The sequence below is a fragment of the Rhopalosiphum padi genome, chromosome 2 (assembly GCF_020882245.1).
Source record: "Rhopalosiphum padi isolate XX-2018 chromosome 2, ASM2088224v1, whole genome shotgun sequence".
Classification (NCBI taxonomy): Eukaryota; Metazoa; Arthropoda; class Insecta; order Hemiptera; family Aphididae; genus Rhopalosiphum; species Rhopalosiphum padi.
In genome coordinates, this window is record NC_083598.1 from 58,106,149 (window position 1) to 58,124,238 (window position 18,090).

Consider the following 18,090-nt stretch of genomic DNA (forward strand, 5'->3'; position numbering starts at 1 on the left):
CTGAATACTAAATAAGGACACTTAAACGCATTAAAGTTGTCTTTCGAAAGAAATTCCATATTTTTGTCTCCCTTCCCTTCGGAAAAAAAACGTTATTTGATATTGTTCTTAATGTTTCACGTCAAACTCGGCATACCAAATGTCTTTCGGTCTTTAAGCAAAAAAAAAAAAACAAAAAAAAGGGACGTTGGGTTTTTTTGATCCGATCGTAAAATAAAAAGAAAAGTAAAAACCACCATGCCCCACGATATATACATATCATAAAGCCTATAAAAAAAACTCTTTACGTCTAGGTTCTAAAGAATAAGAAAAAAAACTATGTGGTGTCTGCAGGATAAACTTTATAGCGGCCACAGCCAACTGGATATATAATATTTGTTACTGCATTTTAAGCCCCGAAAACTCATAAACTGAGCCATTCGAACACGATCTTTTGTCGTATTGTCGAATATTGCGAAATTATTCATAAAACTAACCGGAATATCTTGTATATTTGCGTAGCAGTATGTACCTGTATATTGACAGTATCGTCAAAACTATATATACTTAAGACGAAAATAATGTAGCCATAAGGCTTGAACTATTCTTCTGAGTAATATATTATGTTGTGGTTTCTATTTTTTAATTGTGTTTTTGTATTTATTTATTTTCAGGAGGAAGATGACAATGGACGTCAAAGCCAGTCAAGTAGCAGCCAGCACAGCTACCAAGTCAAGTGCCAATGTTGGTGCTTCGGCATCGACGGGAGGTCAAGAGTGTGCCGGATGTGGCAAACACATAACCGATAGGTATGTCATACTACGTAAACTGTAAAAAGATACAGTCATAATGTATTTTATTTATTTAGACAAAAAGAGAATATCTACTCTTATCAGCGTATATTGACTATATAATATATGATGCGATACAAAACGTCCAGTGCTCAAATATTATAAATATTATATTTTTTTTTTCGATAGATTTCTGTTGAAGGCACTGGATTTGTTTTGGCATGAAGACTGCTTGATGTGTGGATGCTGCGGGTGTAGGCTGGGCGAAGTAGGATCGACGCTGTACACTAAGGCGAACATGATATTGTGCAAAAAGGATTATTTCAGGTATTTATTGGCGGACACGTCGCACACCGTATGATGCTATTACTTATTGACAGGTTTTACAGGATGTTTGGCAATAAGGGCATGTGCGCGGCTTGCTTCAAGGACATACCTGCGTTCGAAATGGTTATGAGGGCCCGCAGCAACGTATATCACTTGGAGTGTTTTGCGTGCCAACAGTGCAATCACAGGTAATAAACCACAATAATACCGTTTTGTTCTGTCGTGAAATTATATTACTATTAGTACCTGTCATATTATTATTGTTGCGTGTTGTACTGTCACCGTAATTTGTCGCGGTTGCGGAAGTCCCACGAAGCGAAAAGTTTAGAATTGACCAGCCAAAGTATCCCTTGCTGCAGAATTAACAGCAGTGTGTATATTCACTGGTACGGGGTCGATCACCCTCAGGCCTCACATCTAATCCTCTGCAATTACTTATCCAAACAGCCCTAGGATACAACCTGATGGTGATCCGTGATTAAACGTTCTAACCCGGCCGCAAACGAATTATTCGTATTAAGCGGGCCGGACAGTATTAATGTTGAAGAATTACCGTATGTTCGATGGAATCCAAGAACAAGTAGTTAATACTCGGAGTTCGGAATAAATATCCCTAAAATAACATTCCACATATTATAATTCGTTCATTTGTACCTAAATAGATGTGATAATATAATGCTCGACGTTTAATGATTGTATAATTCCTGGTGGTTTTGTGAATAACTTAAATTTTCGGCCATATCGATGTTTCGATATCCATATTATTATTATCATCGCAGTAGGTACGAGTATATTATGTATGCCGTATATACTACAATATATTATGTATTATTGTACACATCGCAGTTGAAACCTAAGAGAGATAAATGAGTATATTATATTATATATATTCATGTATGTATTATAGTTTAAGCACAAACAATTTTGGTGTTTTCAAACTTTCGACGAGGACCGCGTGTCATGGAAAAGTTTACTTTCGAATGATTTACAACAAAGGAGAAAAAATCGCTCTCTAAACGAAAAATAAAACAACAACAATTTTTAACTTCGGGAATCGCAAAATATAATATGTATAATATATATATATATCATATATTTCGTATAAAAACTCTAAACTATGTTATATGTATATATGAACCTATATTTATGTGTACGCGATAATAGTATTAAATTGTTTGGCGTTTAAATATATTGTGCAATAGTATCATATACCATAAAAGATTGTTAAAAATTTAAATTAATTTAATTGTTTTTTTTTTTTTAATTCACAACGTATTATAAGTTAATAATTGTTGCTTAAACAATATATAAAACTTTCTTATTAGAAAAATAATAAATTTGGACAAAACTAAAAATTAATATAGCAACTTAAACGTTCCAAATTATATTGTATTCTATACGACGAGTGCAATAATAATAGGGTTATCGGAATTAGCAATTAAATATAACGTCCATGATGATACGAGCGCAGCACATGTACACATATTATTACATCGATGGTAGATATATGGCAACATGTGCGTGGCTAATTGACATGTGACACATACATAATATACAATATATATATATATATATACATATTATATATATTATACTTTACGTCCAATATGTGAGCGCGCGTATAACAATCGAATATAACTGCGGCGACAGTGACGGCGGCAGTGGAAGTGGCAATTATGAGAAAACAATAACTCATATATATATATATATATATATATATATGTATATACATCACTCGCAACGATATTCCACCCCGTAACGCCTAAAGGGGTAGCTGCGCAACAATATTGTAATATTCGCATTGCCCGGCATTGTCACGGCGGAGGCGGCGGCTCTTTATTCCCTTTCACTCCAATTAATTAATACACACACACACACACACACACACTCACCAGATGTACGTGCGGGGGTGGTTGGTCATACTACTGTGCAGTGCTCGTCGTACACACACGCACGCACGCACACTGCCAGCAGATTAATTAAATTTCATCCCCAGATTCGGTAAACCCTGTGTAAACGATTCCTTTTATTCCGCCACGCGGGCATTCCATCACCGCTTCGTCCGTCTGTCCGTCCGTCCGTATATATACATCCGTCCGTACCCTCTCGCCGCCACTTCGACTGTTTGCCTCTCTCGCACTACTATACACATACATTTATACACCACCTTGTCACGGCGGATATTATATTTCAAAACGACGATGCACTGCCGTAGTCGCTCCCGACCCATACCACTCGAGACTCGAACGTTGTTCTATATTATATTATATCATATATAAAACTCCTTCCGGTGATAAAAATCCACCGCCAAACCAGTGAACGCTAACAGATCCTGCTACTGCACCGATACATTTGTAAATAAGCGTCGGTTTAAACAACAATCATAATTATTAACTACACGCGTACCTACAATATATTTAATACACTTGGCTTGGTGCTTAGATGAAAAAAAAAAGGTTTTAGCATAAAGTAGTTATATATATATATATATATACTACAGTCCGTTTTTGTCCGCCTACCGTCTTGGTCTATACAAAGGGTACACAATATTATATGATAAAATGTATAAGACTGTTATAATGATTGCGCAGTCTGTCATTTCGTATATTATCACAATGCAAGATGATTCTTTAAAATATTTCTCGAATAATTTTTTTCATTTTTTGGAAATACATTTTTTTAAACGATTTGAAGTCATACAATACCAATTTTTTATGGTTTAATTTTTAAAGTTTCTAATTATTTTGAATAATAGCATACATTTTTAATTTGTTATTCTTAAGCAGAATATTCTTTTGAAAATTTTTATTTAATAGATTAGTTAATTATTTAAGATTATTAACTGTATTTATTATTTAAAGTATAGATGATCAGAGATACAAAATATTGTCCACTCTTTCGCTTGTAGAAACGTATAAATACTTACAAATAATTTGCTTGTTGCCTTATCAATATTGATGAACAACGACTCTTAGTACGAAGAGCTCCCATCGAAGCCCAAATTTATAAACTATACTTGAATGTTTCTTTAAAAGTTACATTAATTTTGTATTGTTTATTTAACGATTTTATCTTTATATAGATACGATTATAAATATACTTAAAATAATCAAGACCAACTCCTAAGAAACGATTATCTTAAATATGCTACTAGACGTTATCTTCAAATAGCTGGTATACTCGTCGCATAGTTGACTTGATATCGTCCGTATAATAAAATAAGAGGAATTGTCTAATATTTTAACTAAAACGAAACTTTATCCCAGCTATTATCATAAATAACACCTACTCTGAACAAAACGTCATAACGGAAATTAGAAACTCCTATAACTACCTAACTTTTTATCGCTTTAGCTATATCAATAAGGGGACTATACGTGGACGAACATCGTACCGGGTACAATAAAATATATTAAAACGTGATATAAAAATCGAATGATATTTCCCCAAGGCTATTAGTTTACCCGTTTAATATCAACAGTACAAACACTCTTTGTCAATCGTCCGTCCTTTAGTCTCAGTGTAGTCATCACTAGGTGGGGGGAGGGTGTACGGTTGTTAACAAATGTTTAAATGCCCGAGAACGATTGAGTGCTAGTTTCAATATAATTTCACATTATCGTCATCAAGTCAATATTGTGAAAATAGTATTAATCGTAAAGATTGGAGTTTTCTTTTCCTTTTATAGTACGTGTTCTATATTATTGTATAAAAATAACATCAGGTTAATTATTTGACCCTAAAAAAAAAAAAAATGACAATATATTTACTAAATACTAGTGATACTAAAATACCTAAGTATGTTGTGTATATTCATAGTACAATATTAACAGTACCAATAATTGCAAATTTTATTTTATTTATTTTTTTTTTTTTTTGGCTCAAAGATGTTTATTTGTCATGCTTGTAAATTATAAATTATAATAAAACAATTTAAAATTTAAATATAATCGTAATATTACTATTATTAAGATATTAAGCAATAATTTTCATTAATTAATTATTTTTGTGTAAGTACGATAATAATATTATCATAGTGTACCTTTTTGACAATATTATAATTTTTTTTTTTTATAAACAGCCTGCTTAAAAATAATATTTTGTAGAAGTCCCTAAATACTAAAATATGATGAAAATACTATGATGGTTGCCGGTGGGTTTAATTGTATGCAAAAATGTAAAATACCATCATTCTCGAACATTAAATTTTAATATTATGGCTGGTTTAAAAATAACCTACTAATGTTATTCAAAGAAAACTGTTTACAAAATCTTCTTTTGTTATAAAAATATTTTTAAATACTATTAATTAATGTAAATAACGGTGGTTTTTTAACAAAAAAAATTCAAGTTTCACGATGGTGTCATTAATCAAGAACTTATCTTTTTCCTCCCCTACACTTAAGCACACATAGTCATCATTTTACCGTCTTCAACCCTCCCTTTTATTTTGACGATAATGTCATTATTATCATTATCATTATGAGTCATTCAGTAGAGATCTAATGGATTTTTCCCACAAAAAATATTAATATATTAATTTACATTTTTAGCAAAATAAATATGTATATGTAATTTACAAAAAAAAGCTTTATCTAGAAAATACGAACCTTTATTTTGTCTTTCACTCCTTATAAGCTATAAATACATTGAATACATTGCTTATTAATTAATAATGTTATTAATATTATAACCGCCAACTGACGTAACATTGACCAATCTATAATAAATTAGAAATATGAACTTTCAAAACAAAAATAAGTTCCTTCGATTGAATGAGAAATTTTAACGAGATAATTTTTTTCTAAGTTGTTATTTAATCAAATATTATATTATTACGCAAAGAATGATATTGAATTTTCCTACATTTTTAAAATACCTAATAACTGTTAAAAATGAATAGGAAACTTATTAAACTTAAAGATCATTTTTTTTGTTTTTTTATATCCCAGGAAAAGTCTACTTTATTTTATCTAAACGGGGAAAAAACTATTTACGACTGACAAACAACGCAATGAGACATATTTATACTGCGCCTATTAAATTTAGAGTTTGGCGTGCTCGTGAGTCGTGTGAATGCCGTTAATAGAATATTTACGGAGGCTGTGGTGACGACCGTAGAGATGTTGCGGTCGGATAACGTAAACTGCCTGGCGGGTGCGGTGTGGTGTTCCGCGTGCGTCCATCCGTCCGGGGCCAGACACGAAAAGGACCCTCGCCGGAGCTCGTGCGAACGTCGTCGTCGGCGGGCACGCTCGTCGCGTGTGCGTTGTGTGTGCGATAATCGGTTCAGACAGGTGGAAAAAACGAGCCCACCGACCGACAAGAGTGATAATCGAGGGGCGGCAGCAGCGGCAGGGTGGATGGTTTATATGTAATTGAATTGTCACTGGCAACTCGTGAGAGCTAATTTTACGGCATTTCCCTGCACCGCCGATATGAAACGATTGTCAAATCGGGCAAATGCAATGTTACTGTTTTCCATGCAATGAAACGGTGAAAAAAAATTACATAACCTTTTCCATCACTCGCATAATAGCACGACCGAGAAGATTTCTCATTTTATTATTATTATTTTTTTTTTTTGCTATATTTCCATGTATGTTTGTATACGACAAAAAAATAAATAATAACTCACCCTTTGCGCCACCCTCAGCAATACACTGACGAATGTTTTATAAATACTCGGCGTTCGTTATTCACAATTCGTTTTCCGCATGACTTTCCCGTTTTCCATTTTTTGTTTTAAATCTGAAACCCGCTTCCCAGGAAGACTATAATATTATAGCAATCAGTGGCGTACGTTGAACAAAAAAATAATAATAATATAACAGGCAATGAGAGGGAAACTTAAATTCGTTACCTCTCTTTCCTTTGTATATAGGCAAATTGATACCAATATAAGAGACAGGACCAATAAACCACACCACCGCACGCTGACCAAATTCCCGTCGATCGTGTCGCAAGCGTAATATTATTATATTATGTAGTTATCGAAAGAAAAAAAAATTAAAAATGTTCTGCCAACATTTCACGCTATTGGATCTGCAAAAAATCACGTGTGCAAGTTGGAACTAAAATTGTGAAAAGTAATATGAGAGTACAATAAACTTTGTTTAGTAATAAAAATGTTGATTTTGAAAATCAAAAAGTGTGTAATAAATAAGTATGAAGTTTGATACATGTAATTTGTATAACTAGATATTATTGATTAAGCACATATTATATAAAGTTTTGATTTTATTTTAAATATTTGTATAACTATATATTGAAATAATATTTACTGCCCTCTATATTATATTTCAAATTAAATAATGTTTTTTTCACCTTAATCATATAATTGATATTTTTCAATGTCAACGAAGTTGATGATAACAGTTTTGTACTTTTATAATGACAATAACAGTTGTATTATGAAGGAATAAATGTCTCATTTAAAGTATGCAATATGAATATTTAGATATTTTAGCCTCTGTATATACAGACAGGTTCAATTAAAAACAAATTACGTCCGCCAACTGGTAATTAAAAAAATAAATAAATAATAACTCACAATAAACAACAGTATAGGTTATTAAATCATTAGTATAACAAAAAAATGCATGAATGGAAATAATAACATTCATTAGACTAAAACAATTTTACAAACAAAATAATTTAATAAAATTTCTACGTAATTATTCATAAAATTAATTATTTAATCGTAAAATCGTAACGCGTATGCGATGCTCTCTTATGATAATAATAATAATAATAAAATAATATTATATAGACTGTATTATTATTATACCGCTTTGTTGTTTTATACCAGCGTTTATTAATATTGTATAACATGTATAGTTTATGAAACATTACAAAAATAATAAAAACAGTAATGATTCTGATACGAGTAAAAAACGTATTATTCATTAGTAGTGAAATCAGAAATTCGAGCTCGTTTTTTTAGGCGATTAACATTATTAAAACATGAAATTAAAAATCACATTTTTTGAGCTATCGTTATTTGATTCTTAATTATTTGCAGAAGTCGAGTGTGATCGAATATTAACAATACAAGCGATAGGTACCTGTTTGCATATACATTTACCCTTTTTTTGCAACTCGATTGCGTACGCGAATTTTTAATTATTAAAAAGGTATTATACCTGCGTTTAAATGGCACACATGTATAAGTCGTTTGCGTACATATACCATAGCAAAAATCTACCAAAACTCAAAAAAATTTTACAAAGAGCTTGTAACTCGTGTGAATCGTGTCTTTTTAACATCATACGTTCAACTAAAATAAGCATGTAGAAATTAAGATTACAGGTAATTCAAAACGAAGTCAAATATTCACCGGCAAAAATTGTAACTTGATCACACCCAATTAATTAATACGTGTATCTTAACTTAATGTGTAACATAAATCGTATCGTTATTTTGTATTAGGTAATGAGAGTTGTTAGTTTACAGGTAAAAAAGTATGTATTGTGCGCAAACGAATAACAATGATTCATATAACAATGTTCTCCGACTGACAATAATAATATACTTTTACCTAAACGCATACTTAATACTGGGCAATTGTAAGCTTCACCAGAATACTGGTTTGAAAAAAAGGTAATGAAATTGTCTAATAATTTAATCCGATAGCTTTATTTTCTTACCTTCAATGAACATATGAAAACTAAGACAGTGTGGTTAGTGTAACAGTGGATGTTTATCGTATAACAGTGTTTTTTTTAATCCTCGTAATAATCAAAATACCCACCCCTGTGTATAAAACCATAATTCGTAAAATTAACTTTTATGTACCTAATTATGAATGTTAAAAATAAATAAATACGGAGGACTTAAACAACTTTATTTGATGCAACCGAATGTAACCTATGCCAAAATTCAATAACGATTTTTCACAAAATCATATTCTGTGACGATAAAAGAAACTTATAAGTTACATGAATATCTTACCAATGTAAATCAGGTTTATGCATATATTTATAATAGTAACGGGAAAACAGATAATATAATCCTATCTATACTTACAGCTTATTTACGAATGGGCGACAAAAGAGGGACGATATAAACGATATAATATGTATATAAACATTACAGACACTATAACACATAAAAGGGGAAATCTTTAAGGCCGCGTGGGCGCCACGTTTTTGAAAAGTAGTGAATTAAATCTGTTTCGGTCAGCACTATGCATACACAAGCTATGCTCATTTTGCAACATATTTAACCGTCGTCGTGTTTACGTTTATCAAGAATAACATTTATTTTAATTTTATAAAATTCAAATAGACGAACAGCAACAATTTCGCAATATTAAAAATTACCATAATTCCATACTTTTATTATAATTTAAAATTAAAAACTTAATATACATAATATATATTATTTATTATATTAAAGTCACGCTGTAAACTTAATCGACAAATAACAAAAACTATATTTATAATAAAATAACTTTGATTTTTAAATGTCTGTAAATTATGAGAAAACACTATAATATTTATACGTATAGGTATGCAGTATTTAAATTAATACTATTTTTAAATACCAACTGTTTTTCTAGAAAGTAAACAATTTATAAACTCAAAATTAAAATTCCGATTTGTTACGATGTTCAATTAAAGTACTTTAAATTCTTTTAATTACTATGTTTCTATTACAAATTACAATAAATGTGTAATGTAGAAAATTAGAATTTACTATATTTGTTAATATAATTAACTGGTTTTAGGTCTTTATAAATTGATGTTCATATGAAACATTAAAATATCTACTAAAAAATATTTAAAATTACCAAACATAATTTTATATGAATGTACGAAGTACTTTCTGAGGCTAAATGTTTTACAATTTTAGTAACTTTAAATTTAATTGTTTTGTTTTGTTTTTCAAGATTTTAAACGTGAACAAATAAAAATCGAATTTTTCAATGGTACATCTTTATAATGTCATCAATGCATATTCTATTTAATTAAAACTATATTAAAAATGTTATTAAAAATTACTTATTAATGTATCTCTAATGATTTGTTCTTATTTATATTTAAAATTACATTGCAATCTTAAAATGAATGATTACTAAATACTACTCGCTGAAAATGTAGATAAACAATATCCAATCTATAATGCTTAATACAATAGTAACAAAATATTATAATAAACAATTTAACAAAAATTTATTTGCAATGTAGTTAAAAATAATTAAATATATTATTTTAAAATAGAAATAAATTGTATATTATTATTTTACAAAATATGAAATTTTAATTAATATTATGCACGTCATATAACGAGTTCCAGGATAAAGAAAGGAAAAAATCAAACAGTTTTTATCAGAAAAACTTAAAATAAACGCGCGTGAGACCTATTGCAGTGTACGAGGTATATAATCAGGGCGGAGGGTGGGCAAATTCGGCTACACAACTGCCGTCATAATCCGGAAGGGTCTTATACTGCAGCGTAGTCGCTCTCCTTTCCCTTCCCTCGGAACGTTCTTCCTATAAATATACGTATATATAATATATATATATATACACACGAAGGATTAAAGACTTAAATTACAAACTCCGGCAGCATAATAAAGGTTCTAATTCGTCGTCGTCTCTTCCAAATCTGTGTACTTTATCACGTGTCGTCTTCTTAATTCGATGTCTGCTTGGCTTATCGCCCGCTGTACCCACTGGGCCTGTACACCATACAGACGCACATATAATCCGAGCGACGGCAACAAACGCAGGTGAAGACGAAAAATCGGTGTAAAGCGATTACCAAACTCTCGATAAGCGACTTTTCATAGCTAACACCATTTGTATATATGTATAATATACCGGCTACCTCCCTGAATTTTGGGTTTTCTCCATTTCACCCACTTGATGACACTTTAACGCGTGCAGTGACGACGTTGATCTCTTCAAACATTTATAAAACCTTTTATGACTTTACAATTACTACGGCAGTACCCAGTACTGATAAATACAGCTACTGCAACATAACAGTACTCGATCACTGTTTTCCAACTTGTGGAAATTTTGTACAGTAAGCGTATAAAAATCTAATGTAATACAGAATATATAAATGAGTAACAATTATTTAAATAAAACATTTTTCAATATAAAGTGCTAGTTATTTTAAATGACATGCAAAACAAATTTGATAAATTTAATTAAAGTGAACTATTGAAAATGCTATTTATTATTACAGATACGTTTAAAAACAATGATATTCGTTTCGAAGTTTGATGTCACATATTATATATATTTACAATTGACAATATATGTATATATATATATATATATTTGCGTGAGTGATTGTTTTCAATGTACTTTTTACTACACTAAAAAGGCGGAGTTTGTAAGAATTGCTTTCGATTTAAAAGAATCGAAAAAAAAACACGACCGAGATGAAATTCGGAAATTGCACCCACACTAATGACAACAGCGTGTTTAGATAAGGGTAATAATTCTTGTGCATGACGGAGAAGACGGAAAACGTGAGAGACTCATAAAAAGAATTCGGAAAAAAAGTCTTTAACTGATAACATTTCTCTTTTTTTATTTTCCCTCCTCTATGATGTTCGTCGTTTCGTTTTATCACTGTTGCAGGGGTTGAAATCTTCCCAATGTACACGCCTATATATATATAGTATACGCTGATGAACCACAAAACAACAACACTTCATGTGGTGGATTAATATTATATATAAATATTTTTTTTTCGAATCACATAAAAAGTAATGGCTAAAAATTGTTTTTTTTTATGTGCGTAATTATTTTTATGATTGAACATTTTATTCTCCATGAATTTCAATTACACTAACACTAAATATGTTAAATAATCTAAATCAAAATCTAAAAAAAAAAAATATTTCTATTGATCAAGATATCCCATAATATCGATTCCTGATATTTTTGGCATCAATATAGATATCATTGTATTATACGACATACTATTATTATTTTATATAATGCATTTTGAAAAGACCAAGAAGAGCCAGACTTTTTAAAATAAGACCTAGGCTTGGCTGGACCCAGATTTTATTTAATTAAACTTGGTCTAGATGTCTAAAATATAACTCATCGTATTATTAGAAGTACTAGATTTTTCACTATAAAATGTATTATCAAATTGGTATTCTTATATTATCGTACATAAAAGTAATAAATTTACTATCAAGTATTAGTTTGCAATTTTATTATATGTGAAATAATTATTTAAAATAATAACCGTCTAATAAAAAATGAAAAAAAGATAAAACTTATATTATTATAAAAAATTATATACAAATTACTATAAAACAACTAATAAAACATATGGTGTACCAAAATCAACTTAAAATTAATTATTTTCTAAATTTACTGAAAAAATCATTTAAGTAGGTATAACCACATTAATATACAAAGTCATTGAGTAACCAAAAATAAATAGTCTAAAATATGCATAAGTACTTCTGAGCCATATTTCATAATTTATTAAAAACTAAAGACACACTTTAAGTTTAAACACTAACATGAATTAATTTTGTTTTCACTCAAACCCTTCGAGGCAACTTTACTCAATCTGACTCTGACACAAGGGAATATACTAATTTAAAATAATAACTTTTTTCTACGGTACATTGTGTATGTATATACATATAGGTAGTATTTTCTGTATACTATAGTATGTGAACAAAACCAGCATCAATAAACACCAGAGAATAGTTAATTAAAGAACGTCAGTACATTGGTGGCCCTTCACACGATCGAACCATAATGATTTTAATTTTCTTTAAGCAAACTTTGTTATAACACTTTAATAATACAATTGAAAAGTCACTAGAACATAGATGTACAATTTATTGAAAGTTAATAATATAAATTCTATGAATGAAACAAACAAATAATTTTTATAACAGTTTTTAGTCATCCCAACCTATTTATATTATAGTCTGTCGTATTATCGGTTATTTCACATTTTCATAATATATATATATATATGCATCATGAATACGTGCCATTAAAAATAATGTTTTTATTTATATAAAATATTAACATTTAATTTAGTTTGACAGTCATTCCAAAATATAATAGATACCTATAAGAAATACGAATAGTCTACTAATATAAAATTAAATATTCAATAATTCATAGGTACCTCAAAAACGGTTTACGATGCAAAATATTTATGTGAACCAAATATTAAAATTAATTCCTACACGAATATTAAATGTACCTTTATAGTCGTTTGATCAAATTAAAATGCAATAATAATATATATATACAACGACACTTGGGTATAATCATGATTAAAGATATACCTTAAATCATGGGTATAATCACTTCTCGGAAACATTTTTATCAACACAAACTTACACGACGTGTACGATTTATTATATTATATACAGGTGTAAGTCATAATAATTTCCAAGTCGATATATTATATTATCATAATACTATTATATAATAAATACCGAATAGTATGGGACTAATTTATTTCGACGGAATCGCTGGTGCCGCGTGATAAAGACGAAATTGAGCGCAGAATGACACATTTGACGGTGCAGAGATTTACCGTTTTTGAGCGTTATGCGTGTACACTGGGAATTCGTTAAAACACGCGTCTCTGGATAATGTATTCTCCGTTTAGCCAAAACGTCATCTGTTGTTACCTAATGATTATTCACCGTAAAGTGCCTTAGACGTAACAGCTATAGTAGTAGAAGCAGCAGGAGCAGTTCCGTTAAATATAATATAGGGAAAGAGCGACGATCTGTGAGCGGTGTTGGCGGAGCGGGGGACGAATGTGTTAAAAGTTATTCATGCAACTTTAAATGCGAACGAAACTTGATTTTATGCAGTGGTGGGTGGAGGGAGTATAATATGGTACATATACGTATATTCGGTATATATAATATTATATATACAGGGGCGGGCGGACGCGAAAACGCGCGTATATATTATGTATATATAATATACTGATTAATTATTCGACGGGTGCAGACGCGCATCAAGCCGGGAAACTGGAAGAGAGGTTTTTGTTTTTAAATCGTCGCCATCCGCGTGAAAGGATTTCCGTGTGAGAGAAGTCGAACGATAAGGTGCGGTGAGAGGGAAAACTCGCTTTTACGAGGGACAAACGCGTATCCTGTGACGACGAACAGCAGGAGTGATGGGAAGATGGCAGGAGAGTCCAGCAGGTGGATAGTGTGAGTTAGTCTGAGTCGAGTCGAGTGTACGGATTTTAATCATTTTTCGCAAGTAGAGCTCATCAGAGCTTATATGTCATAAATAACGGTCAAGGTTATTTTTAAGATTTCATACAAGAACTTATATTCTTCGCAGTTGAACTAGTTTATTTTCAAAATTGCAAATATATTGTTCAAATTTAAATTAAAAATAAATAAGATGTGAAATTTAATTATATAGTACGTAGTTTACTTTTCTTAATTCATATATTTTTTTTTTTTACAGTTAATAGGTATTACATTTTTACAATACATTTTTTATCCTAATCAAGTATTATCAGTATACAAAGTAATCAGTAATCACAACACATAAACTATTATAAAATAAATTTTATAGTCACTATAAGTTATGTATAAGTATTATGTGTCTTTTATAAAATTTCCTTTTGGCCGTATCCTTGAAGTTATTGAGAATATATTATACTTTCCGTTATAAAAACTTTCATTTACATATCACTGTCTCGGTTATCAAGGTTTATGTAAAATAAAGAATATGACTGCTATTTCGGTGAAAAAATCAAGAGACGAATGTCTGGACGTTAGTATAATAACAATCTTTTAAAACTTTTATAAATCAGTTATTAATCTCAAGGTTTTTTTCCATCGAAAACAATGCTATTAAGTAGAAAAAAGTGGGAGCCAAAGTTTCTTTAATTTATCGACACAATAAAGACATAATCCAGGGCGCCTTCGGACCGTGACATAACTGCCCTGGGCACGACCTTTAAATGACTTATAAATCTAATCGAGCTACACTCATAAACTGTTTCCTCATAAACTTGATTTAAAGATTTTCAAAAGCTATGGTAAAACAAATAACTTCAAATAAACAATCCGCCGGAAATGTACACCCTTAGTAATGATGTATATGAAGGACGTTAGAAGACGAACTCCCCAAAAATGATTTATTAAAAAAATGTTATTTTTCTCGTATTATACACCCTATATTTAAGATTTCTACTGGACTCGATTTTATTTACTTGTAACACATTAATTTAAAAACAAAACTTTATTATTAGGGTTTGGATTGTCCCTGCAGACTGAAATAATTTATAGTTATATCATTTTATTTTTTTTTTTTTTTTGTCAATTATTTCAAGTGTTATAACTTATAATAATATTGTTTGGATTAAATATAACTTAAACAAAACGATGAAAATACTCATAAATTACTGTATATGTACATTAAACATATACACAATACACATATTATAATATTATTATATAAGTATCTTTACATAATATACGTTTACTGTGTCCGAAAATATCAATAGTAATTCAATACAGTATTAATCAAAATCATAACCCTTAATTTACATTATTATAATAATCCTTTTAGCTCAATCAATTTCAAATCATTTCCAACATCGATTCCTTTACTAATTAATGTATTGTAGGTAGGTACCTCAAATAAACGGATTATTGTCGTACCACATATTACATTTCAAGATTATCTCTTCTGTCTAAGCCCTATCCCATTATTATTTTTAGCTTTTCATGTTTACCATCAACATTTTAAAGTTGATATATTTAATGCTTTATTTTAATCAAACTATGCGCATTTACACGTGATGCGATTTATTTGTGAAACGGTTGGCGATTGTTTAATATTGTATTTTATGTTGATTTTCAGATTTTGTGTCGGAGACCGCTTTTACTTGTGTGAAAACAAAATATTATGTGAATACGATTTCGAAGAAAGAATGGTGTTTGCAAACATGGCTTATAACCCAGCTACTTTGGCTCAGTTGAAACGTCACGCCACACACATACCACCCGCGGTATGTACCTACAAAAACATAAAATTTAAGAAGCAAATAATATTATACCCAAACAAAATAAAATTTATTTACTAAAAGCTAAAAATAGTTATAATGCAAATTTAAAAACTTAAAAACCATATAACTTACATACTAACCTTACTAAAATATGTATAATAGTAATATACTTCATGTATATTATTGCTAAATTATGATGGATTAATTTAACAGAATAATAAACAATATTATTAGAAAGATTTGTTCTTATAATATTGCTTATTACACCAATATACTGACTAAAATATGCAGTCTTATTCCTACGGATCTTAATAATTTAAAATGATTACTGTGGATAGAAATTTATTCAATTATAGAGTTAAACAACAATGGTCAATATTATACTTATTAGTTAAACACAATATACATTTTATTTGGATGTTTTAGTTGTTATTAATTGTATTGGTAGTTCCCTAAGTATGTTTTGTAGTTCAACTTAATTCATTATAATTTATACGTTTTCTTTTATTTTCAATGAAATGTGTAAACAATCTCTTACTGTCGTTACCTACCTATGTTTTAGGTTGGTGGAGGAGGTAGATCAGATCTCCCAATGACGGCAGGGAGCAATGGAACTGGAGATCGTAGAGCCACGCCAACTGATTCACACCACCATGGACATCACCATCACGGGCATCATCACGGAGCACCCACCACTAATGGACATCAGTACGGTGGATCAGGCGCCACTACGAACGGCGATCAGTCTCAGCTTCAGTTATATGACGTAAAATGATAATATAAAAATGTGCTATTTCTCAAAAAGACGCTCTCTTTTTAATCTTAATTTTAGAACTATTTCGTTATTAATTGCCCACAATTATTTTGATTTAACTAAGTATAATATTATTAGATTTTTTAACGAATAAAAATCGTTATTACAGATCTTTTCTGTTTGGCTAGTCACAACGATAAGAGATTATTCATAGTATGTATAAAATTATAATTTTTTTCAAATTTGTTCACAAACTTGAAGTGCAAAAATCAACTTTAAGTTTGTGCAATTAGAAAAAAAAAGGTGTTAACCTAATTACCCATTAATGTTTTTATTATTATTATTTTGTTGCTTAAATGACACCAATTAAATAGTGTCTATTTACTGTCTTTAATATTTATATGAAAATAATTATGTTAAACATTTGAACATTAGTAAATTATGATTTAAAATTATTCCTCTTGTCCAAATATCGAAATATATGAAAACAAAATAATCTTTACCAAACTATACATTATATTATAATACGATAATATAGTATTATACTAGTTTAGTGTTAAGTACTTGTAAGTATGTATATGTATTATTAATTTAACCCTTATATAAAGGATCTCTCGTTGTTTTGAATAATGTTCTAAGTTACCTTTGTATTGTTTTCAATTTTATTATATTTTACCGTAAGATAAAACACTGGTAGTAGCTGGTACCTATATAATGTAATATGTACATGTGTATTATAATAATAATGTGCGTGATTATAAACAAATAAAAAATTATTTCGTTGGTACCATTATATGTGTATACCGTATAGACATTTAGTTTATTTATTTCATTTTTGATTACCTATACATACTCCTCTATTTTAAATAGAATAAAATCTATATTTACTGACTTAAACAATTTATTTGAACGTCGCCGTTTTTGAAGGAACAGCATAAAGGGTGTTCTACGCGTTTATCTTGTTACTAGTATAATGTGTAAAGCAAGTTTACAAAGCGTGTAGCAAGCTTATATACTCTTCAAAAACACCTTTAGCAATATATCGTAATCTCTAAATATACGGTTTATGAACAAAAGCTCTGTTTTTCTTAACTTAATATACGGAATCTAAAATTTTAATTTTATGTCGTACATAGTATATGTTAAACATATATTTAATTTATTCATTGGTTGTTTAAGAAGTTTAGCAGGATGTGCCTATCATATATATATATTTAGTATATACGGCCTGACTCACAG

At 29.8% G+C, this 18,090-nt stretch overlaps 1 protein-coding gene across 2 annotated transcripts in view; it reads left to right on the forward strand.

Annotated features, from left to right (window-relative positions):
- The window catches only part of LOC132922336 (LIM domain transcription factor LMO4.2-like), a 65,382-nt gene extending 47,719 nt beyond the window's left edge, over positions 1 to 17,663 (forward strand). The window contains exons 2-6 of one of the 2 annotated variants that reach the window (XM_060985807.1): positions 654 to 788; positions 960 to 1,097; positions 1,151 to 1,285; positions 15,953 to 16,100; positions 16,660 to 17,663. In XM_060985807.1, the coding sequence (XP_060841790.1) occupies positions 661 to 788; positions 960 to 1,097; positions 1,151 to 1,285; positions 15,953 to 16,100; positions 16,660 to 16,872 (762 nt within the window). In that variant the 5' untranslated portion in view covers positions 654 to 660 and the 3' untranslated portion in view covers positions 16,873 to 17,663. The remainder of the gene's footprint in view (positions 1 to 653; positions 789 to 959; positions 1,098 to 1,150; positions 1,286 to 15,952; positions 16,101 to 16,659) is intronic. The other variant, XM_060985808.1, reaches the window with a different exon arrangement.
- The last annotated feature ends 427 nt before the right edge of the window (positions 17,664 to 18,090 follow it).